General features: G+C 34.1%; 1 protein-coding gene across 14 annotated transcripts in view; it reads left to right on the forward strand.

The window, feature by feature from the left end:
• The window catches only part of C2CD5 (C2 calcium dependent domain containing 5), a 72,884-nt gene that overhangs the window by 11,193 nt on the left and 35,722 nt on the right, over nucleotides 1–25,969 (forward strand). For 7 of the 14 annotated variants that reach the window (XM_064516005.1, XM_064516040.1, XM_064516048.1 and 4 more), the window contains 4 exons: nucleotides 1,046–1,244; nucleotides 3,873–4,024; nucleotides 9,155–9,240; nucleotides 15,058–15,166. In XM_064516005.1, coding sequence (XP_064372075.1) covers nucleotides 1,046–1,244; nucleotides 3,873–4,024; nucleotides 9,155–9,240; nucleotides 15,058–15,166 — 546 coding nt within the window. Of the gene's footprint in view, nucleotides 1–1,045; nucleotides 1,245–3,872; nucleotides 4,025–9,154; nucleotides 9,241–10,201; nucleotides 10,235–15,057; nucleotides 15,167–17,005; nucleotides 17,072–25,969 lie in introns of all 14 variants that reach the window. The other 7 variants (XM_064516020.1, XM_064516026.1, XM_064516071.1 and 4 more) reach the window with 3 other exon arrangements.

Raw genomic sequence — 25,969 nt, forward strand, 5'->3', positions numbered from 1 at the left:
TGAAATATGTAGCAATTTTCAGCTCCTTTCACTCAACTAGAAACTTTCATATTGTACCACCTTAGACATTTTTCAAAACCAGCACATGCAAAATTTCAGCCTGTAGTTAAGTATCTTGCAATAGGACCCATGTTCTGGTAAGGATAAAAGTAAGCTTTTAGAATGCAGTAATGGTCATTTGATTCCACTTGATATCTTAACATCACTGACATCGGGACTGTTAGGCTACCGTCTGTGGTAATGAAGCTTTTTCTGAGTTTGCTAAAGCGGATTTTTGGAAATCCTTCATTTTCATCCAAAAAGAAATGATATATTGCACCTAATATATCAAGGGTATCTAGCTGCACAGATCAATGAACTTCTAATTTAAAAAAAAAAAAAAAAAAAAAAAATTCTGCTGAGTAAGCATCTGTGGCAGGCCATTGTCTTTCTTACACTTACAGTTTTGCAGTCTCTTGTGTGCAGTTAATAGAGAAGTGGAAAAATAGTAGGTGTATGTTGGGTGTCATATTTTGCTCATGTATGAGATTACCGTATTAAGCAACATGAATGAAAAAAGAATTAAAAGCTTGGGTTTAGGTTGAAATATGCTTAAATCTTAAGAGGCTTTTAAATGAAAAAATAATAAATGCCTTTCCACACTGGTTTCAAAGATGTTTCATTGGTCTGAACTATATGAAGGAGTATTTAGAAATTACGGTGTGTTCCAGCAGACATCTTGGCCATCCCTTTCTCTCCCTTTAAATAGTGGAAAAAGGAGAAAACTAATGAAACTAAAAAGCAGAAAGAACATTCCTGAAAAAAATACATTGTTGTTGCAATTAGAATAGGTTTGAGAACAAAAACCTGTGTAACAAATGCAACATCACATAATGTAATGGAAAGCAGAGGCTGTGACCAACTACTTGACGTAATTATGTAAAATTGGATCTATTAGCAGTTTTATTGACTCTGTAATTCCAAAAACAGAGAAGAGAAAGCCCATAAAATGATACAGTGAAAGTAGTTTACTACAATTATGACTTCTTTACCTTCTGTTTTGTAGGTGAACTGCAAAGGAAGATTGGCTTGAAGGTACTTGAAATGAGAGGAAATGCTGTTGTTGGTTATTTGCAGTGTTTTGATTTGGAGGGAGAGTCTGGACTAGTAGTACGAGCCATAGGAACAGCCTGTACCTTGGATAAATTAAGTAACACATCAGCATTCTTACCTGCATGTAACTCCCCATCCAAAGAAATGAAGGAGTAAGTATGAATAGTTTGTAGGGGAACAAGTTTCATCTCTCTTCTCATACTCATTTGGTTTTACATAACCAGTGTGATATCCCCACCCCCCTCCACACACAGAATTTCTTTTTCTTTTGCAGTTTTATTTGTCTGCAACTCAGTTTATATTCCACAACTTTGAAATGTTTTAAGTTGGATTACTTACGTTATTTCTTTAGAAGCGGCAACGGTAAACCTTAATATGAAAGTGTAATTTTTTTCTGTTTATACAGCAGAGGTATTGCACATTCCTGGGTTGTGATACAGCAGTTTCCTAGCTAATAACTATTTCTGCCTTGACTCTGTGTTTGTATAATAAACGTTTTTGTTTGTGAGGACTTCTTATGAAATACTGTCTGTACAAGACTTTCCAGTTCTGATATGATTATGATTGACTGCTAATGCTGAGCATTTAAGAAAAGATAAATTTATATTTAAATTCAGACAGTTCAGTGGTTTAGAGAATGATCCTGAAGTATTCTCGTCTCTTCTTGTGTGCTTTGCTTTTTACCGTTGGAAAATAACACAAATAGGGCTAGAGGATGCTTGCACGGAAAACTTTGCATGATGAGAAATAGAATTTCATGATCTATCACAGCAGCACCAAAGACAGTTTGAATACGTATTTTTAATGTGTACAGAAATAAGCAGGCGAATGCTTCAGTCTCTAAATTGTTACTACATTGTTGCTTAGACAAATTAATTACTTTCTGTTTGATAGACATAGCCAGTTTCTAGAAGGAAAAAACAAAACCAAAAAGCGTGCTGCGTGTGTAATGTTTCCAGAGGTACTATTTTGATTAGTCATCTTTAACTTAAACTGTTGTATCCTGAAGGTAATAATCAAGACTTCTTTGTAGCGCAGGGAGAAGTATGTTCTGACTTCTCAAAATTACTGGTTTCTATTTCAAATCACATGCTTGCTTAATCTGTCTTGATTCTAAAAATCTGCCATCAAAAAAGCTTCTGGATACAGTGCAGCATAAAAATCATAGTGGGGATAAAGTATGAAGTGGACCTGGTAACCACTAACTTAAAAAAGCATTCCTAAATCAGTAGCATTCATTCTGGAGCAAAATCTGGAAATTTCTTTTCACCACCCAAACTGTCCTTGTTCAGGAACTTGGTGATGGATATTGATAGAATCATTGTCCTTCTGTCCAAAACATGAGAATGTATCTCAAAGCCAGCAAAGTCAACTAACACTTCTTATTATTGGCTTTACTAACTTGATGCCCTTTTGCCAAAGAATCAATTATATGTTACAAGTTAGTGCTTAAGCTGTTCCTCCCTCCCTCCCCCTCTCTCTCTCTTTCTGTCTGTCTGTCTTTCTGTCTCTCTCTCTATTTCATCTGGACTCTTGCATGCTAGGAGTTACAGTTCTTAGTGTCTGCTTAAAATAAGAGATCTCCTCTAGCTAAACCTCCCTGAAATCATTTATAACATAACTTTGCAACCTGTTGTATGTATTGTTTTCTTTTCTTCCACCTTGGCTGCAAATTCTCTCAGGTCTCCGCTGGTTCATCCGCCAAGCCATGGATGCCGCTCGACTCACAACAGCCCAATTCACACTGCTACTGGCTCACGACTTACTCAGAACTTCTCTGTGTCTGTTCCCACTCTCATCTACACTGGTACGAGACTGCTCAGACTCAAGAGATGGGGAGAGGCAGGCCACAGGCACAGTGGTCGCAAAGTGCAGGCAGGCAGGCAGTGTAGGCAGGTACCACCCATCTTTTCTCCTTCATTTTCTCATGGAGACTCCTTCTGTTGTCAGTGGAAAAACTACTGTGTTCAGCTGCTGAAACAAAGGCAATAGTTTCTTGGAAATGAGTGTATCCTCAGAGTCTCTTCCACAAAGCCACACTCTTCTTTTTTTTTAATGTGCTACTTACTTAAAAAATAGAAAAAAAAAGTTGGTAAATCTGGGTAACATTAGTTATATCTACAGCCACTGAGGGAAATGTTTGATTGGAGTTCATAGTTGTTTTTAATCTTAATTCAGATATGGTACTTAAGTTTTAAAATGGTTATAGAAAGAGTATGTGCCACTTGTGGAAGAGACAGTTCTGGAGAGCAGGTAAGTCATTCTGTGCATCAGTAAACTCTTTGTCAATATTGTTGTTCCCAAAAAGGGTTTCCTCTCTGCTGTTTTTAGCTGTGGCATGCTGCCGATGCTATAGGATAAGGAAACTTTTTTTATTTAAAAAAAAAAAGTGTATATACATAAATGTATGAATATGTATAAACACAAATATAATGTGAGATCACTATTTTCTTTATTAAACTAACTCAAAGCATTGTGCATTTGATCAGATTTTTAAGCCATAAAGTTTTTAATTTTTTCTTTTGCATATATATAATTTTTTGATCACATCTCATGCCTTCCATTTGGCTTAATTGATTCATTGTAGATTTTCAGCATTTAGCCATAGAATGCTGAATGGGTAAACAGCATTTCTTTGCCTTTGGCCTCATCCCCAGTCTCTCACTTAAGGAATAGCTGCTGGCCCTGCCCCAATCCCATCCTGGTGTTCGGATCATGCTGCTGTCAGCCAGGTCCTTTGGCACAGGATTACTGAATATGTTTCCACCTTCTTCTGGCAGGCTTCCCTTCAATGAAGATCCCAATCCCAATACTCATTCATCAGGACCCTCCACCCCTCTGAAAAACCAAACCTATTCCTTTTCACCTTCCAAGTCCTACAGTCGACAGTCCTCTTCTTCTGACACAGATTTGAGTTTGACACCCAAAACTGGTAAGGCGCTTCCACCCACTTTTTGGTTAATTTGTGTTTCTCTCTTTATATTTTCATTTGACCCCTTTTTGCTTTTTGGCATTTAAGTTATCAAAGTGATGTGGAAATTGGAGACTTCAGATAGCACAACTAGAACTTTGAAGACTTTCTGTAGGGTGATAATTTGTGACCTGTCTATATGTCCACTATTATGGATAGCAAATTAAATGACATTTATAACACTACTGTATCCAAGCTGAAATATGACATCTCAAAGCATTAAGGGAGTCCTAAGCAATTGTCTCTTTCTTATTTCCTCCACTTCATATTACAAATTATGGGAATTTATTTCTCACCATAATATGTTAAGAGGGAGAGGGATCTTACTGATGCTGTATAACCTTCAGGCCTAACTTCTTATACTGTAAGTGTATCCTTATACCTATTTATATCTCTGTGATTTCTTTAATTTTTTTTTTTTTTTTTTTGCAAATGTGATATTAGAAATGTATCATCTGCTGTCTGTTTAATTTCCTTGGTATACGGAATGGCTTTAAGTACACAGTATACATTTTGAAAGTAACTTAAATTATGCTCAGAACATCTGAAAGCTTTTTTCTTTATCCATTGGTTTATCATAATTTTTTGAACTTATTTTTTTCCTTCTCCCCTCCTTTATATTTTTTTAATCTGTGGTTTGAATCATGTCAGTGATAATGTCAGCACAACTCAGAGTTGTATTCTGTTTATTTTCTGCTATGTACTGAGCGCTTTGAGTTTTTCCACTCCAGGGCAAAATATGTTACAATGTTATTTACAAAAGTTGGCTTCTTAAATGGTGTTTTAAATTGTGGTATATGAAGCTCAGAACATTCTTATCTCCATCTATTCATGATAATTTTAAAGTATATTAAATTTGATTCTGATAACTTTACCTGACAGTACCTCTTTCAAGAATATTTCCAAGCAGAGAATTAAACGTTGCACTTGAATGCAGTTATATTTTACCCAGGTTTTATTCTTCAGCATTCTATTGAAAAATGTTCCCAGTTAGAAGATTCTACTGAGAAAGACAGCTTCCTGTCCTCTTTAGAAAAACAAAACAAAACAAAACTTTTTTTTCCTTTTGTGTAATTGATGACAGTTTCATGGATAACCTACAGTGGTCATGAGTTTTAAGGACGTAAATTTAAATCTAGACGTTTATCCCATGAATTCATATGCTTGTTTTACTGAGTACTTAAAAACATTTTTCTTTCATTTGATCAGATTTGCATGGTAAGAATCCGGCTCTCTAAAGTATTTAAAAGCAATGCAAGTGGTCATTTCTAAATCTAAAGGTCCTGAAGCCCTGTCCTGAAGACTGTTTCTAAGTTGGAATATCTCCATGTGAAAGTTGGTTATGATAGTTTAAAGAAAGGGTATCAAACTTCTGATAGGATACACAAAACATTATCAAATTTGAGATACCAGTTACTCAGATTAGGTGATGTGAAAAGTCAAATATTGACACACAGCACAAGTATGCTGATTTTATTTGTTTGTTAATTTTTCAGTATGTGATATTCCTCTTCATTTCTTGTCAGATAGCTATTATATCTACATGCTATGAGATGGAGACTAAGCCAGAAGGAGAGCGCAGATACCACAATTTCATGATATGAGTAACTGAATAAAAGAGGCTGAAATTTGGATCTGCCTAAGCATTTTGTCTTCAGTTGTTCCAAATCAGGAGACTATTACCTTCTTCTTCTTTTTTTAATAAAATTCAATTGTGATTGCATTATCCATTCCATATCTGGTCTAAATTTGAGGAGAAATTTTTCTGTGCTGAGAAAGCTTGTTTTGATTTGGAGTTAGATTTCTTCTATGAATATTGATATATCTTATGCCACTGCAAACTAACACATACCAGACTGACCAAAAAAAAAAAATTACATATTTTAATAAAGTAATACATTTTGATGTGAAGTAGTATATGTGTGGAGGAAATTGAGCTGGGAACTCCTTTTTTTAAATGTGAATTTATAATTTTACAAGATTCAGGACTCTAAAAAGCATCACTTAAGTCCATGACTTTTTTCCAGAAACGAGAACTTTTTACATCTAATTAATGAAAACAATCAGGTTAAGTGTGTGAGAATAATGTGTTACTTAGCTTTTATTCCATAGTATTTATTTTAAAATTTTTTATAAAATCTAAAATACATATTAGCTTACCATGGCTTTTTAATAAAATTAATAAATTTCAAAACAGCTGCTTCATGATTTTTAATAATGTGCTTCTCATTCGCATTGTGGAGCTGTATTGTCATTCCATTTCTTTGTATGCCGAGAAATAATTTAGCAATAAGTGTTGGTTCATTTGGAGATTTTTTTTTTTTGTATTTGCTTCGTTTTGATTTCTTCCTTCTGTTTCTTTAGTCATCTTCTGAATCTACATCTTCTTGTCTCTATTACTTTCCTTCACAGCACCTTCCCCACAGGGACCTAGGATTTTCCTGTTTCCCAGCTCCCCTACACTCTCTTGTGATTCCCCACATCTTAAAAAGTCCTGTCTCCTCCTCTCGGGGTCTAGCCTTAACCCTCTACACTCTAGCCATGTCAGCCCAGTTGTTCTGAGGAAAAGTGTTTCTTTCACTGAAGAGCTGCTTCTGGCTGCTTCTGGTAGGATCAATGTATTATGGCCTTTTAAACAGACTTTTAGGAAAATGTTGTTGTTTGATGAGGGGGCATTTAACACACAGCCTTCTATAACACTATTTTTTTGGTAAATTAATCTCTGAAAACTGCTGGCTACATGACTATTCATACCACCTCTCACCTGTGCCCCAGAGGCTTGTAATAGCTTCTGAACTTCTTGGCTTACAGGATTTGAAACAAATATATAGTTTATCCTACTGAACTTTCTTGCTTCTGTCTCAGAACTTCCTTTCATATTGGACTAAATTGGACTAAAATAACTCACATTTACGTTTTTTCTCCATTCCCTTCAATTTTTTGTTCCTGTGCTTTGCATCTAACAAGCACTTGCTCATTAATTCATTCATAGTTTATTGAAATCTGACCATCAGATGGTTAACAACTCTGTTCTTTAAATTAATGTTTCAAACTGAGTCCATAAAAACTTGGTATTTGTACTGCCTCCTTTTCCATTTCGCTGACATGCATTATTTTCATAGGTTTAAATAGTTGATACTATTGCTTTTCTTTTACTGTAGAAACTGTTTTGATTGTTTTGAATTTTTTTGAGTTTGTTTCATAGCCAGTATTTATGCCATGCTTGTCTGTATTTAATATTGTATAGTCCCTGAAAATGATATTTAGAATCAATACCAAATAATAGAAACTAATTTTATCTTGTTTAATGGGGCTATACAGATGCTTATTTTTTGTTTCCTTATCCAAGAGCAGCTAAAAATATTTGATAACTATTACAGTATTTGTATTTTTTTTTATATGGTAATGATAGTCTAGTCATTTTTGAAAATGTTAGGAATTAATTAACATACATGAAGTCCAGTATTATTTCCAGTTCTCCCTGTGTTAGGTTAAAAACAAACATACGTCCCTGTTTACATATAAGATCTCATTCATGTTTCCTAGACGCTTGACAAGAAGAGAAAGGAAACTAGCTAGGGACTGTTATGTTAAATTAGTTATAATTTTTGTAAAAATCTTGTTTTCATTTGTAACTGTTTGCATTGTGGTGTGTCTGTATTACATCTTGCTTCTGACACTTTTTTTGGTTCTTTATTCTTTGCTTTTCTTGGTGCTTTCTTAGATAACTTGAGTATTTGTTTTTGCTTTGTTGAATTAGCACTGATGGTTTTAGATACAAGAAATACGAATGATAGTATGTTTTTAGGCATGAAATATTTTCCAGAAAATCTGATTTACCAGCATTGTGTTTATTTTAGGAAAAACACAATCTTGGTATGTGTTTTTATTTTTTTATTTTTGTGATTTGTAACCATAGAGAAATACTATATTGTCATACATATAACGTGCATCTCGCCACACTCGCTTAAAAGTATAGTTCCCTGATAACAGATCCTTCTATAGCAAATATGACAGTGTATCTGATAAACTTCCCAGCTCTTTAGAGAAGCTTCCGTATTGGGGGAAGGAGTAAAAGATGTGAAAGAAAGGGAGAAGACAGGTGGTGGACGTACTGGGAACAGGGTAGGAAGATCAGAGATGGGATAAAAATACCTCCATATTACCCATATTATTCTAAATCAGAGTTCATTTCTTGTTTTTATTTACAGATACACTGCAGGTTATATGTGTGAAAATACAGTAATGAAATGAATGTGGCAGTTTTAAATGCTTAGCAGTAGTCCTTAGCTGATCTGAATGAAACAGATGACTGAATATTTCATTGCATAGATGTTAAAGAAAATAAAAAATAATTTTTTTGAGTTTACATTTCAAATCAGATGATGTACGTTGCTTTTGCAATTTTCTGATTAGTCCCAATCATGCCATATAAAGCTTCTACTGAAATTATGTGTACAGCCTTCTCTTGGTGATTAGGAAAAGGATTTAGTGGCTCTGAAACTTAAAAAGACAGATTTTTGTTTTTTTTTTTAAACTGATAATGCAGGTGGAAAGGTATACCTAACTGTAGAAGGATTTGGCTAAGAGAAATTGTTCAGCAGTGTGGAATCTAACAGTGCAGCCCTTTTTCATAAGGGCTGAAACCCTGATTGTTTAGGAACTTCCTGTGAAAAGCAGAGAAGGTGCATCTATATTTATTGAAGACACAGACAAAAATTCTCTACAGTGGCATGAAAAAAAATCAAGCTGTATGTTATAAGTAAGAACTGCAAGCCCAAGTTTCTAATGCTTTGTACTGAAGTTTTTTTACTTCACATTGGCAGCACAAAAAGATCTTGGATCAGGATTTTTTTTGTCCAAATCCATAAAACTTAACAGCACTGCTAATTGTGTTTTTAAGACAACAAAACAAAACCAAATAACCAAACCACCTTAAACTGTGATGCTTAGCATTTTCATTCCAAAATCTAAATTTTTTTGATAGTTTGACTATGTGTTCAATCATGATTTTATATATCTTTAAATCCAAGTTTGATACAGATTATAACGTATGTTTCTTTGGATGTTATTTGTACTGATGCTCTTCAGGAATGGGCAGTGGGAGTGCTGGAAAAGAAGGGGGGCCATTTAAAACTCTGTTAAGACAACAGACTCAGTCAGCTCTGGAACAAAGGGTAAGGCATACATGAAGTATTTTATACTTAAATTTCTGATTTACTAAAGTGGAAATTTAGCTTTTAGTGAGGTAAATGTTTCTTGTTTATTTGAAAAATGGGCATAACTTATGCTTGCCTTTTATGTCTGCATATGTTGAACATTTAATAGCCTTTTTTTGTATACAAATAGTACTGAAGTTTAATACATTACACTTACTTGCTTCACTCTTTTCTTAATGCTTTGGTAATGTTCATAGCACTCCAGCGATTATAACTGGTGGGATAGGAAACAGTTGTAGCAAAAATTGCTGTTGTTTAGTCTCTGTAAATTACTGATGCACTTGTCAGTTTAATACTTTATCAGCTTGTATTTAATTAAATTTTATAGAACTCAAACTGAGAAATATTGCGATAGCTTTAAACAAGGTGAAAATTCCATTTATAGTTGAGAAAACCTTTAGTTTTGAAAAAATAAAATTGGTAGCGTAATTCAGCCTGGATTCTATTACATCAAATTGTGTGCATGTAGTCTATATGTGACTCTAAAAAACAGATTCTGAAACAATAAAAGGGCTTTAAAGAGTTACAGATTTTAGAAGAACCTCTGCGAGACTAAGAAACACCATCTATTTTTATGTTGTCCGTCTACAGTGGATGGAATGCACAGTAAAAACAGTGCTGTTAATTTTGGAATGTTTGCTTAATTTTTTTTTCTTTTTTTCTTTTAATATATAATATACTGCTGTTGTCAAAATGTTATGTTATTAGTGAAGTCCCTTGAAGGAAGGAATTTGGATGTCATGCCCTTTGGAAATAAATTTTAATTTAATTAGAATTTCTGTCTGTCTGAACTACTTACTTAGAACCACATGTATTTTTGAAAACAAAATTGGCTGCATCTGTGAAATATAAGAGAATAGCTACTATTTTGAGTAAGTGGATGATTCTCTTTTTATTTTTTGTGTTATCCATTGCTAAGGGAGGATCGCCTCATAGGTTCTGTAGAAGGCGGGTATGTTCCAAAACATTGTGACTTCTTTCTAGCCTTTTTTTTTCTTGTATTGAGGATTTTTAATTTTTGAACAGTCATTTGAAGTTTCTGGCTTTTTATAATGTTTTGACAGATTTCTTTGCAATCTTGTTCATGCAGGATTTTTATATTTTTGTTTTGCCTTTTTTTAAAGACCATTTATCAAATTGGCATATTTTGTCATAACATTTTGCATGTTTGTACATTTCAATTAAAATTTTAATTTTTCTTTAAATTGAAATCCATGGCTTTTTGCTTTTAATGTTTTAGTTTGAAAATAAACCAATACACTTTAAAAAGATTATTTTCTCTGTGTACCCTTGTCTGTGCTAACAGATTTGCCATGAAATGTCTAGAATGCTATTTCTTTAGAAAGCTTTCCAAAAACATTCAAAAATTGTAAAGTAAGAACACTTAAGGTATTTTTAGAGCTTGAATAATTTGCATCTTGTTCTGTTAAGACCTTATATTGCCTAGTGAAGAAAATACAGTAAGATGGGGTGGAAACATGTTGGATCTGTTATTAATGATAAGATAATGATGTCATTGCAAAGCATGTGGACTGTAATCAATACCGAAAACATGGTCATAATGCTTTTCTGAAAATTTCGTACTGGATGTTTCTTTTGCTACAGTTACTTCTCTTTCAGTTACTTAACTAGAATGAATAGCAAGGAGGCAGGGAGAGAGACATTTAGTTCAAAATGTCTTTGGAGCTCATAAGATAACTTGTCTCTTTTAATATTATGCACATAAATAGTGCACTTTAATTATCTGTCTGTATTAGGGTAGCATTTGTTTAGGAAAACATAAGAAGGAATAAATTTGAGATGTATATTATATTTTCATGTATATTAGAAATACAGTAAGTTCTTCTGAGACTTACGTTCAGATTATTTGGGTATATTGTACTCTTATGACATTACAAATGATTCCTTTAACTGGACATCCCCTTAGCTTTTTTTAATAGTGTGTGGTTTTGGTATATCGCTTAACCCAAATTATAAACCATAACAGATTTTGTTGTAAGGGTAATCTTGCTAAATTTTTTCCTGGAAAAATACACCAGCCTTGGATAACTCATACGCTCATTACATTTTACATTAATATATTTTTAGCAATTTGCAATATGCATGTTGATAGTAGTTGTAACTATAGCACAGCTATCTTAAATGTATTTATAGTTAAAAATATAGTCCATTATATCCCTGTCATTGGGCAAATTTGAGCTTACTTTAATGGTGCAAAAGTTAGCCTTATGTTTTTGTACAAATGTCCAAATGCTGCTCTTAATTGTATTGTGTATCTCTGACCTCAGCTTGGACAAATGCTATTATTTTTCCATGTTTGCATCCTGCAAGTGCTTGAGAGAGCCTTTACTGCTTCCTTTTCAAAATGCAGATGCATTGATCTCCATCTCTGAAGAGCACTGCTAGAGAGCTGTTGTATCAGAATGCAGTTCTGTTTATGATTCTTTTGGCTGAAATGCGGACTTAAGCAACTCTTCCTTCTACCAACTTCTTATTACTAATGAGCCCATCCTCTCAGTTCAGTTGGAAAAACAATTACATAATTGTTTGGTCACCCCATGAGATGGTTCAATGAATGTATTATGAATAAAAATAATTCAACCGGAAAATTAACAGTATTTTAGTATGGATCAGTTGCTTGTTTGATTCACCCCATAAAGCTCTAGCAACATGTCTGAGCATTATAAGCATTATCTGAGGCAGTGGTACAGTGATGGGAACTGAGAACTGTTTAAGCTGGCACTGACACCAAAAGAAATGCGTATATAGCCTTGTTCCATTTACTTTTTCATTATTTTGTGTGTATTTGTATAAAATGCAATTAAAAAAATACTAGCAATACATGTATGTGTAAACACAAACATTTTTAAGTATTGTATTAAACAAATATAATGACTTTATTGCAACCTTACCAAACTTTCGCAAATGGCAGTTATAACACGCCTATGTTGTTACAAGAATTAAACCAGTGACATAGTTCTTTCAGAATCTATGCAGTCAATGACTCTGAGATGATGTAGTGAATTGGCATTGGTAAAATGATTGACTGTTTTCAGTGGCACATTTTTAAAATTCCGATTGTCATGTCTTCTGAAATATGGGGATTATTTTATGCCTTCCTTATCTTGTTTTAAAGATAGTCCATTGCAAAGTGCAGGAATAGAGGAAAATTGTAGCATAGAAATAATGCATCTGGTTCTTGCAGATTCTGTTTTCCATGCAATAAGTATAGCTTTAAAATTTTGAAGTATTACAGAGCGTCACACACAGTTGAGGTTGGAACTTGTATTTGCAAATAATAAAAAAAAATCTAAACGATTAAAAAAAGGGGGGAGGAGAAGCCACACGGTCGTACATAGTGACGGAATTCCCTCTGTGTCAGAATGAATGAGACACTCTTAATGAAATAAGAGCAGAGGTTCAGTGAGTCAGTTATCTACATTTGTTCATGTTGCTGAAATTAATCCGAGAGTGTATAGGTCTAATTTAAGCATATATCATAATATAGACTTGCAGTTATCCATATGCCTGAGTGTATTGGTTGGGACAAAAGCATATTTATTACTTTAAAATTTTATTTGTGGTTGGTAGTGTAGGAAATATAGGCAAACTGGAAGTTTGAATATGTTAAAATTACTTTCAGTATTCAGACTTATGAAAATGCATTAAAAACAGAAGTAATTTCTGAATTTCCAGATAGATTAAAAAGTGTGAGATTTGCTTATTCCTTAGAGCATGGAGTATCTTTCACTTTGATGTTCGCTACATAATGCTTTAGTGTAATATAAACGCGCACACACACTCTTGTATAGAAATGTAGTAGGCTTAATGTAATTTAAGGTTGCATATGCAGTAAACCTTTTTTTAATTTCTGTAGTTCTGGAAAAACTAATTATTAATTTTTAATGTCATTAATGTGGGATAACTGTATTCATGGGACTGAGCAAACATTTATGCTAATTTAAATGAGTGTCATGGAATTACACAGGGAAAAATATTATCAGTATACTTGTGAATCCGTTAAAGCTTGATCTATAAAGCCAGAACAAAAGAGGGTTCTAACAAAGTGATGATACACTGGGATTTTTCCCTTTTTTTGGCATGAGAGACATACAGAGAAGGGAGTCTAGGCTGTGTTGTAGTCAGGGCTTTCTGGTTCCTCTGGTAATCTGAAAAGCACTTTGTCATCTGGTCGAACCAGCTGGCGGCATGTTTTCCCTAGACCTCTCTAGAGATCTTTCTGTGCTCCTGAAGACAGATTAGTTAAGCAGATTTGCAGAGTCCTATGGTGAAATCTTCCTGCTTTTTAATTGCTTAATAAGGCATGACTGCAGTATTTTTTTATTAATTTATTATGTTTTTTGCTTATAGTTGTCCACACAACAACTGTTGCTGATTTCAAAGTTTGCCTCTTAATTTTTAAGTCTGGAAACAAAATGAAAAGCCAACAAAATTCTTGTCAAAGTTTTTGTAGGACATTGTGAGAGTTCTAATAACCTTTCAATGGTTATAATAATTCTGAAGGTGTTTTGTTTTTTGCTTTCTGGTTTTTTTTGTTTGTTTGTTTGTTTTAATCCACATTGAGCTTTAGTTTGTAAAGAGGGCGTTTTATGTCATATGTTGCTGGAAGAGCTGTGGTCATCATCTCTGCAGCATGTATGCTGTGTAGGTGGAAGCTCAGTCGAATGATACGCTGTTGCAAGTGCCTTAAGTATGTGAGAAAGGAATCTATTCTGCACTTTCTCCCATATAAAATTATGATGGTTATTATTTTGTCCATTTAACCAGTCATCATAACTGTACCAACTGTGATTGCATGATTTTTTTGTCCCTATGCATTTAGAATTGCCTAACATAAATCTATTGCCTTTCCCCCATAAGTATGCTGTAATATGTATATTAAACAGTTAATAGAACATCTCTGTAGAAATGCAAAATAAAATCTCCCAATTTTGCACCTGCTTCCTTTGAATATGAAGGATTTTTCTCACCATGTGTGTCCTGAAGAAGGACTGTTATTTTTTACTCTGTTTCTTGGATGAAATATGTTTTTGAATAGTTGTTGAAACTTTAGCATTGATTCTTCATTTTTATTAAGGATTGGTAAAACTCATTTATGAAAAAGAAATTGGAGGTGAATTTCCTCAATTTGATTAAGAACTTAAAATCATATTTCAAAGACTTATGCTTTATTCTAGAAAAGGGATAATTACTGGTTACATTTATAGCTTATGACAGTAGCAGATCAGTGTGCTAACATTTTTTTAAGATATGCTTTTCTATAATAAGGCATCATTCCTGCAAAACTGTGGTTAGTTTTACCCTGTTCGTCAGGATCAGCCTACCCTCAGCTTTAACAGTTAGCCCTGGAAAATGTAGAAAAATGTTCTTTTATTTTGTATCGGCTGATGAGAGTAAAATTGTTGTTTAGCTGCCATCTTAAAAATGGACTAATAGAGGCTTTGTTAATGCTAACATATAAAGTTTGGATTATTAATTACTATCCTGTTGAGCTGCAAATCTATGGGGGAAAAGTATTCTTACATTGTAGAATACTTCTGCTTTTATTCCATTGTGTTGAGTATATGAAGACATATGGTTACATAGTGCTTAGTAAGCCTGAAGGATATTTGGCCTCATGTAACTGCTTTGCTTGAATTTTGAGATTTTCAATTCACTGCATGTTTTTTTGGTAGTCAGTCTTTTCTTTTTTTTTTTCTTTTTTTTTTTTCTTTTTTAAAGCAGTCATTTGATGTTTGTTTTTAATCATAACAGGAATTTCCATTTTTTACCTTGACGGCCTTTCCACCAGGCTTCCTTGTCCATGTTGGTGGTGTTGTCAGTGCACGTTCTGTGAAGCTCTTGGATCGCATTCACAATCCTGGTATGTTAACACAGTGAATTTTTCCCAAGTCAAGTCTTATCACACTGTCCCTGTATTTCTAGTCTTTGAAATGTTATATCTATTAAAATATTTATATATTATAAAAACTTGTACTAACAGTGTATATTGAAGGCAATATTTTTCAGACAAGCATTTCAGCTTGAAAAATACTAGTCTTTCAGAGAATATGTTTTTAGTGCAAACTTTCTAGCAAGTTAATGAGAATAAAATACTTCAAATCCAGTGACTTTGCACCAGAAGTAATTTTTGAATTTTCAAAAGGTTGATTATTTTTGACCACTACTTAATGGAAAGCTTGCATCAAATTTTAATATTAGAACAGAATTAAGATGAAATACTTGATCTTAACTACAAGTGTTTTCTAATTTTCAGCTCCTTGCAATCCTTAAGGACTAATCACTACAGTTTCGCTCAATACGTGCTTTTAACTTCATTTGAAAAAGTCTTTACAACTTTGTTATTAAATAAAAGTAGAAGCGTATACAGAACACTGCTTTAAGATTTTTTTTGTTTAGTATTTACTTGGGGACTCCAGTACTGAAACATGCATGTTTTGCATGTCCCAGTTCTGATATCAGAATTAAGTTATTTTTGACTCTGAAATCTTTGTTACATATACTGGAACAAGTGGCGAGGGATACTCTGTAAAAAGTTGTAGTTAATTAGTGCTCTTAAAACAGGGGCAGGTGAGAGGGGAAAAAAAAAGTAGCACCTGTAGTGGTTTTCCATGCACTAGCCAGGAGTAATAAAGTTTGTGCAAATGCATCTTTTTAGAAAACTATTATTTTAATTTTTTTCCATTTATTTCTTCTTCCTGCAAGCAGTTCTGCAAACAGTTAAATTGTCACTGATCTAAAGACTTAATAAACTGACAGAGAACATGGAATAAAATCCCAGACTTAATTCAAGAAAACTACTTTAAGGGATTTTTCAAAAAAACCCATCCAAATACATAGTATTGGGGTTTTTTTCCTACTTCTGAACTTTTATTTTTGACCCTACAGCAAAGAGAAATGTCCAAGCATAATTCATATGTGTGTTCTCTGTTTCTTTGCCTTAAAGTCCTGTTAAACTTTCTATATTTTGGCATGAGTCTGATACAGGTAGCTTCTATGTTATATACTAAGTTTACTGTATTGTAAATTTATTTAAGAAAAAATTAAAAAGATGTCAGTTATACTGAGAAGTTTGCCAAAATAATTTCTTGCAGTATGCACTCTTTTTTTTATTTTTACCAACTGACTGGAAGCAATATAAGCGATAATAGAGATGCATACGTGTATTTGCACAATTAAGTGGCTTTTTGCAGCACTTTTGTAGAATTTTTAGATTGCTCCTGACAAGTGAATGCAAGATGCATGATACTTCAAATTCAGTATATTGCAAAACAGTAACAAAAACAAAAAAAGAAGAATGAAGGATCGTGGTTATGGGACGGAAGGGGAAGAAGTAGAAAAGCATTCTGGTATAGTGATGATCTTACTAAGCAATTGAGTCAAGTCTGTAAAATATTAAAGGAAACATAAGCTGGCAAGTAAATAGGAAAATATAGAGAAGAAAGAACATTTTAAGGAGTTGTTTGAAAACCAGTGAATAATACGATAATTGCTATATACTGTACACTTTGATCACGCCTAGTGCTAGTTTGCTATAGCATGCTCCTTTTTCCCTTTCTATTTCAGCCTCTTATTAACTCTGCTGTCTGTGTCTTTCCAGTTCCTGTGGAGTGGTGTTGTCAATTGTGTTCTTGTTGGTAGTTTTTTTTTTTCACTATTCTGCTCCTATAACTGATCTACTAATTTGCTGTTTTGAACTCAGCCTTTGTCGGAATTATGGGTAACACAAGATCATACAAACTGCTAGACTGGAATAGTTTCAATTCAGGTATTTTACTAGTCATTCAGTACTACATATGCTGACAGAAATTATGGCAGCTCAGTGAAGTTCTTAGAAATGCTGTAGAATATTATTAGGTTAATACTTCAAATTTAAATCTCTCTAACCATCAAATACCTCAGTGTCTTATTTACTTTAATGTTTTTAAAGGCTTCCTTTAAAATTGCAAAACATTGTTTTAGTATAAAATAGCATTACGAATAATTTAATATCAATCTGGAAAGCTGAATATTCAGATGATTATTTCTTTGTAGCTTTCAGCTTGGTGTCTGCAAAACAAATAATTTAGGGAAAGAGAATAGATTCTTGTTTATGCAAGTGGGATGGTGTCAGGTTTTTATTTATTTTTTTTTTCATGAGCTTACACTTCAGTAATAGCTGTATTTCTGATAACTTCAGGAAATCAATGAATGTGTTTGTTCTAAATAACAGACATAAAGATAGACTGAGAGAACAAAAAATAGATGAGGAGAACAATCTATTTGAAAGAAAAGAGTGGTATATGTAGTCCAGGGTGTCTTGGTTCATAAATCTTGTATGGTAAAATACATTAGCTTGCAGGACTTCCATCTTACTACTTGAACTTTTAAACCACTTTAAAACCTAACTTGAAAAAGCCCCAGTGTTCTATTTTTACACAGTCTTAGGAACCAAAGTGTGAAACTTCTGTGTACAGCTGCAGAGAGAATGGAAGAGTTGATGACGAGGGTACATAAAAGCCACATAAAGTACTAGCCTTTTCAGGGGGGAAAAATAAAGGCCATTTTTTTTTTCCTTTCCCTCCGGAAACATAAGATACCTTGGAAGAAACAAAGACCTAACTTCTCTACATGGAATATGCAAGTCAGCACAGCTTGCCAACTACTGATGTTTTTAAAGCTGGCCTGGTGAAAAGATGTAAAGGTGACCTCTAGGGGTTTGTCTCCTCCAGAAACAAAATTTCTTTCCTGTTACTTTGCTGCTGCAATGCATCTGTGTATCATTTGTCTCTGGAAGTTGGTCATTCTCTAAACTTCAATTTAAATTGTCTCTGTACATTTTCCAATTTACAAATAGTTCAGTCACAGGTAGTAGCTGAAACCATTGGCTCATTTTTGTATCCTTATTCTTTTCTATACTGAGATCTCTGTTGGTCCTGGAATATTACAGTTTTGAGGCTTTATGTTTTTGTGGATTTTATTTGCTTTTCTAAATTAAAATAATCTTTTAAATTTATTTTTGCTTTTTATGTAAGACTAGTATTACAAAATTTTCAGATTAGTGGTGTAGCATAGCCTGTTCCAAGATGTTAAATGAAGAATTTTTGCATCAGGTATGGTACTTCAAAAAGTTTGACTTAATTGTTGCTTTTTTTGAGCTAGTGTTTAGGAGGGCGCTACCATGGAAGAATTTTACTAGAATAGTTGAGTAAATGAATTGTGTACAGACACTAAACATATATTGAGCTAGGCTAGAAAGTGATTCAGAAATTTAAGCCATAGAAAGCTAAGGAGAAATTGTGAATTCATTCCTTGACAGATTATCCAAGGCAGTAATGTAGATTGTTTAAATAGGAAGAAGAATGCATATCTGTGTTGCATGCAGTTATACCCAGAGGTGGTTGTTACATAGAACTTCTGGATTAAAAAGGCCTGAATCAAATACTAATTTTAGAGTTAATGCCTTTTAAGAACTGTATGTGTTTCTCTTGCCTATGGTAGAAAATCCTGCTTCTTCCTCCACATGTGTCAGGAGTTTTGTAATAGCAGTTTTGCTATTTATCCTGCTGGGGCAGGAACTAAGTAGGGCATGCTCATATGCCTGGAGATTTGTTTCTCTTGCAGTGCTAGGTGTGTTACAATATCAAGAAAACAGGAGGGCAGTAGATCAGTTACTGTGTATGACCTGTGATGGATTGTGGATTTTGTAGTAGAGTTGCAAATTACATAGAAGCTAATCCAGTCCTTAGATTGCATTAATGACTGTGCTTTCAGGTCTATTACCACTGAAAAGCCCAAGCTGATTTTTTTCATCTCCCCCCAGTAGAGCTTTCTTGCCAGCTCTGTCATGTGCCAGCTAATACTTGGCCTGAAAGAGAACAGGGATATATACAGTTTAAAGAAAACAATACTATATCGCTACATTCCATTCATTTTAGCAAGGCTGTATTTCTCACCATAAATAGGCTAAAATTATTTTCCATTTTGAAAGCGTTCAGGTATCTTTTTTGTTTATTGACAAACTTGTGTAACATCTAAAGTGGGGGGTTCTTTTGTTTTGGTTTTTTGGGTGTTTTTTGCCTTTGGCAAGTGGACTTTTTTAATTGAGTGTATAAGATGCAACAGGGCCATCTGATGGAGGTGAAAAATTAAGTAAACTGTGATTTGAGGATGCCAGAAAATCACATGCAAAGTAGAGACCGACTTTATTTGGTGGAAAAGGGAAGAGAAGAGACAGAAAAGAAACTACTTAAGCTTCTGGAATTGCTTTCAATGACAAAAAGAGTTTGATGACAAAATTCTTTGAATGTTTTTATGAAGAAATTTTGAAAGGGTGATGATCAAGAAGAATCTGCAAAAGAACAGTAGGTAGTCAAGAGCTCAAATTCATCAAAAAGAGGAGACATAATACAGTGGAAGAAATGCTATGGCCCTGTCTCTGAAAAAGGCTGTTAAAGATATACTGTAAGTATAAAAATCTGAAAGGAGTTCTGGATCCAGGAGACTGGACCTTTGTCAAAGTCTTGCCTTGAGAATAAATGCGGAGTAGGAAGGTTACTCTGTAAGTGTAAGGAACTTGTGGAATAGAGGCTGCTTTTGCATGCTACTGTTTCATAGCAATAACATACGCAGTGTTCGTACATAATTACATTTTTTAACCTTTTCATTCAAGGAGCTGCTTCAACAGTATCTCTTTAGCTCCAGTAGTCAGAAACATGGAATGAGAAAAAGATTGTTAATAAAATTCCTTGAGCTTCTTGATACCTTAGTTTGATACCCCAATACCTGAAGTGCAAAATTCTCTGGAACTCTAGTTTCGTATATGAAGAAATGGAAGAGGAAAGCTTGGATACATTTTGGTTCTATAATTGAATGCTTTTCTTTCACAGAGATGCAAACTTAAACTGAATGTGCAAATTAAACTTCCTATTGCTATCTGGGATAGCGGTGGTGAACTTGAAAGAATTCAGTAGAAGATGTTGGAATGTCTTCAGTAGTGTCTAAAGAAGCTATCATTCTGAGCTAGTAGAAAATGCAATATTTTAAGCCTGATCTCTAGCCTTTCCTTGAAAAATCTCCAAATTCATCTTTTAGGATCTCAATATGGGTTGATACAGTAATGGGATGTTAAGGCAGCTCTGAACGTTGTCTGAACAGAGTGAGGCATAATGAAAGCTTTATGGTGCTTGAATTAATTAATTTAACTTTAATTTGACCTTTTATAGTTTATTAGTATGTGATGTTTTCCAGTAGTATTTTACTCTACTTTTTCAGCAGATGTGCCAGAGGGCTGAATACTCCCTTTCTATTTTTATAGTTAATGAGTGGTGTTTGAATATTTTTGTTCTGTTTTGAAGCAGATGCACCCTTAAATTAATAAAGTTTTTTTGGTGTGTGTTTTTTTTTTTTTTTGTTACCATGCATTATTTTCCATTTAGGGAGTTCTAAGTAGATGTTTTTGTAACTGGGCAAATGTTGATTATTGTTAATGTAGAACAGTATTCATAAATTTCCTTTGGAATTCATAAATTAATAAACTTGACATTTAAAATCTTTATTTAAAAATTCTTTGCCTAATAATAAAAAAATTCCATTTAATCTGTTGATTGAAAAATCTCCCTAAAATTTGACAAATGATGCAAGAACCATCATAGACTTTTCACTGAACAAAAGCTGTTGCTTATTCCACTGCTGCAGTTTGTTTTTGAATAATTAGTACATAAGAGAAAAAAACCTTGGTCTTGCAGAAGATTGTTACTCTTGCATGTTACTTCTCCTAATTTCAAAATATGAGGCTCTACTAAAACAATTTTGTTGATATAAATTCTTTCACTGATTTCAATGAATTTGGGTCAGCCTTATGATCTGTCACTTGGATGTATATAGGTAATTGTAGTAATTTTGACATGGCCCAAAGTATATTGTTGTGTTAGAGGAGAACTAGAATGATTCCAGTTGAAGGGACATATTCCTAAATGCTACAGAAATACAGGTAAACGTGTAGTTGTAAAGTATCTGCTGGTAGTATTTTAGAAAACTGGAATTTCAGTGGCAGATAACACAAGCTGTGATTGACCTTAACAGTATTATAGAATTAACTTTAATGGATAAGATCCATTATCTGAGTTGAATTAGGCTCAACAGATCTTCCTTCTGTGTTAAGTCTGTCTGCCCTATTTTTGTTTCACCTGTTTTTTTTCTTGATCAGATTGTTATATATAATGTAGGCACACTCTTATTCAGCTTTATGAAGTAAGTTCTTCAATACCCCATGTTTCTCATCAAGAAATACCATAGTTAAAATAACTTTTTTGTGATTTGATTTGTTGGTATGATTCTACTAGACAATGCAGTTTCTTTAACCTTTTACAGTAATATTTTTCAGTGTTTTTTAAAGGATTTGAGGTCTTCTGTCTCATGATATGCTCTCATTGAGGTCCTGAACTCACTCCAGTGGGACCTGAAGAAAAGGCTCCTGTTAATTAGTTATTGGATCCAGGAGTTCAGAGAGGATTCTCTGACTGCTTTGTCTTAAAACAAAATAGAGTTGTGACTGTATAGAAATAATGAATGTAGAGGCTCTGTGGCTATAACAGATAAAAGTCTGAACAGTGTAAACATGAATAGGAAATGCAGAGGCAGTATAAAATCCTGCCAAATGAATTCATCTCGTTTTCTTACATAGTGAGGTAGCTTGCCCCTTTCATGCTGACTGGTGTGCAAAGTATCTTGTCTATGAACATCTGCGTTTGATGTTGAGAAGATGAATCCTTTTGTGTTTGAAATTCTGTACATTTCTTCCAAGACTTGTGTTAGATCTAAGAATATTCTTGTTGTTTGTTTTTAAGGTGTCCAACTAGTTGGGCTTAAAACTTTAGAACATGTATGTAATTCATTTTGTTATACTAGGTACAAGATAGATACACCATGTCATATTTAGAAAAGTGTTTTGTCACAGCATAGTGCATAGTGTCTCCAGCTTTGGGTAGTAGCCCCTTCATTGCTGTCCTTTAAGGATATCTTTTGGAGATTGCTCATGTTTTAAAATTAATTGTGTGTATTGTACCTGGACAACAAAGCAACACATGCAAGATAGAGTAAGTGGTTTCTTTATTGCCTGCCAGCTTTCCGAAGCAGGAGACTTTGCCCTCACCACTGTAATAGGATCCATGAAAGCAGATTCCCATATCTTGTTTGGGTCCCACTCATTTTCCTGTTAGAGGAACTGTGTGTGGGAAGATGAGGGACTGATTTAAATAATAACTAAAAGCAGGAGTGACAAAAAAGTTTTGTATTTAAGCCTGGCACCAATCTTAATATCTGCCAAATGAATTTGTGGTATTTAAAATTTGTTTATGTCCAGGCAGTGTTTTTGAACTTTCTTAATGCTAAACAAATAAGGTGAAGTTTAGACTTTTTTTGCAGTTAGTGCTGTTCTTATTGGACCATCATCTGCAATTGAGAACAAAAAATTATAGGAGGTATTCCTGTTACGACTCTGTAGTTAGTGCTGGTAGTGTTGTCAGCAGATTTACTTGAACCAGTGTCAGTTAATGGAAAACTGTTCCCTCAAAGATTACTTGTAATATTTAGACTAGATCAAATTTTGCAGTGGTCTGTCCAAGTGATTGTTGCTTATTTCTAAGATCAAATAAATACACAACTTGCAATGTGTGACTGATACAAAAACTGTAGAATAATGGAGGTTGAGGTTTTTTTCAGTACCAGTATCCAAGTAGTTACTTTCATCTGGGACATTCTGTTTAGATTTATAGACTTTAATTAGTTTAGGTCACAGATGTTATGTCACACAGTGAACTATATCAGCTACCTTGTGTTTTGTGGTGTCAGTCATAAGGCTTAGAAGATGCTAATCTGTAGGTGTCTGAGCATTTAAACTGTTCAAGTAGTATTTAGTTGAGATTAGGAACAAATGCAGTGGGACATCTCAAGGCTTGGGGCCGTTAAGAATGTAAGGCTGGCAGGAATATGAGGCTGAGTGAGTTGGAATTGATTGGAAGTTGAGGTAGGACTTCAAAAGCCAAACTTTGAATTAGAAGTTATATTTCTGTTTTAGGGTTGAGATAGTTAAAACACGATAAAACGTGATATAGGGTTCAGTGCTATTTCATGGAATTTGGATTACAGGAAAACAATTCAGTGGTTGTGTTGGGAGTGTTACTAAGAAAAATACTTCATTTTTTTTCCCCCATCTTGAGAATTATCTTCGTATTAAAGCTAACACTCCTTAGTAGTGAGCTGCCACTAAAAAGTGATCCTGCTCTTCTGTCCCATTTCTGCCACATGCTCTTGCAGCTGTCTGGTGATCATGTAGTTGCAAAGTGAGTCCCTTTGCCTGGCTGACCCAACAGAAAACTGACCATGCAAATGAATGATTTTGTGTTGAATCAGTCAGCTGAAATAACCCATTCTGAAAAAGCAGGAAGGCTGGATATGGTTTTATTCCTAGATGTTCTTAATGCTGCTTGTTCAGTAACTAAAGTACTTCAGTATCAAAAATCTTTCTTCCTGTTTAGCCTGTTCAGCAATTTGGGTTTGAAAAGTGAGATGCTCTCTGACCTCATCTTATATGACAGAAAAGCAGTGACAAAATACCATTCTCTAGACTGGGTGTTCTTTATCTCTAGTTTAAACTTTGTAGGAATGAGCATACCTTTTTCTCTTTGCAGAGATGTTTGCAGTGCTTTTTTAGTATTTTAGTGTATGTTAGATTATTTGGATTTATCAAATTAAATTCAGTTTCCCTGTCATCATAAGCAAAGTTATCATTTTCATATCTTTCAGTTTTGAGGATGAGGATACGGAGTTATTTTTTAAAATCTCAAGTGGCTTTGATTTATCTTGGGAAAGTTTTAGATTTTTATTGGTCTATTGCAAGGTTCGTTAGCATTACCCACGTTCCGTGTGTATATTTGGGTTTACAGCTGAGAGGACTGGGCTTTTTGTACATCTATTTTAATTGCTAAATATTTTAGAATGATGATAGGTAATTTCATTATTCATGGGATAACCAGAGAGGATCAAGTTAAACACGAAGGTCTATGTGGCTGTAAATGTAACAAAAATGTGTCTTAAAATACACAGCCAAAAAAGGCACTTTTTAATCTTTCTGCTATTGTGTAAGCGACTTCAAATAATACTTGTTACCAATTAAAAAGAAGAGAGGGGCAGGGGCAGGCTTATTTGGACCATGTTTAGAACATAATCCCTTCTGTCCAAATTCACAATGTTAAGCTTGACATAACAGGTTTTGATGGAGAGGATCTGAGAATGGAGATAGTGAAGCTCTATTTGCAGTATAAAAGCAGAATAAACTGTGACCACTCTTGCAACTTTGAGTTTATTGTAGATATGATTATTGAGGCCTACTCTATAAGAAGGATGGATTATGGCTGTGCCTAGTGAAAGACTCCTAGATTGAATTTGAAGATGAGTGTTGCTGTCTCCTGTCGTTTTTTGAGACACCAGAACAAAGATTTGCTCCTTGTTGATTATGATAATCTTCATAGTATGTCTGTTCTCCTCATTTCAGAATGTTACTTGGTAAATATTCACTAAATTTCAATATTAAAATAGGTTGGAAATGAATCATACAATTTCTTTTCCAGAGTAACTGTTTCTGGATATCTAGGGATTCAGTTTTAATACAGTAACTCTTAAGTACAATCTGAATAATCAAGAGATCATTCTTTGTAATTTTTCTTCAAGTTTTAAAAATCTTTAGGGAACTAGCCAGATTCTGACCAAGTCTTAAAAGGTCCTGAACAAGAGAACCTCTAGCAAATAACCTTGGAAAGGTGTTGCTTCTTGTGAATCAGAAAATGTTTACAGTGTCTAGTGTTATCTCTAGGTGAAAGTTACAGGCAGGATTTTGTCCCAGTGACAATACAGCCTGGTAGAGATCAATCTTTAATTTGAAGGAAAGAGGTAGGTTCTGAATTGCTGGTGTATGGAACTGACCAAAAGAACATTTGGGCTGCAAGATAAATATTTTACAACAATGATTGCTGTTTGTATCTTCTAAAGCTCTTCAATAAAAGCAAGTTTGGAAAGTTTCAGTTGGAGGAGGTTTGAGTTGGCACAATTTTTATAAAATACTATTCACGACATTGTTTCTTAAGTCTTCAGCTCTGGAAACATGCTTTGCTTCCACTTTGTTATAAATATCATGTCAATTTTGAAACATAATAAAAGTAGGTTTAATATTCAGCCTTTGTTTTCCAATAAAGGACACTTAATAGCAGCATAATTTTTGCCAACTTTTTTGCTTAAAAGTTTTAGAAAATCCCTGCTATAAACTACTCAGTAGATTTGCTAGAAAAGCTTGTGATTGAGTGCTATGTATGCTTGCCTTTTTGCTTCCACCTAGAATCCAGGGCCATTACTTTCTGTAACCATTTCAGTGAGCTGCCATAGTTTTCAGTCTGTACTGTCACCTGATCCAAGCATGCGCCAAAATACCCACCGTTTCTGGCTACTGTCTGCTGAATCTGCTTTGCAAACCTGTAGTTCTTAAGCTTTTGCCTTAGCCAAAAACAACAACAGACACCCTCATGGAGTGTACTGGACACATGCCATCCTGCTTCCCTAACTCCTCTAATTGTTTATGTAAATCCCTAGCTTTACTAAACTTGTAAATGCTACAATGGCATCCCCATGTGGATTT

Source organism: Dromaius novaehollandiae, chromosome 1 (genome assembly GCF_036370855.1).
Source record: "Dromaius novaehollandiae isolate bDroNov1 chromosome 1, bDroNov1.hap1, whole genome shotgun sequence".
In the NCBI taxonomy this organism is placed as follows: domain Eukaryota; kingdom Metazoa; phylum Chordata; class Aves; order Casuariiformes; family Dromaiidae; genus Dromaius; species Dromaius novaehollandiae.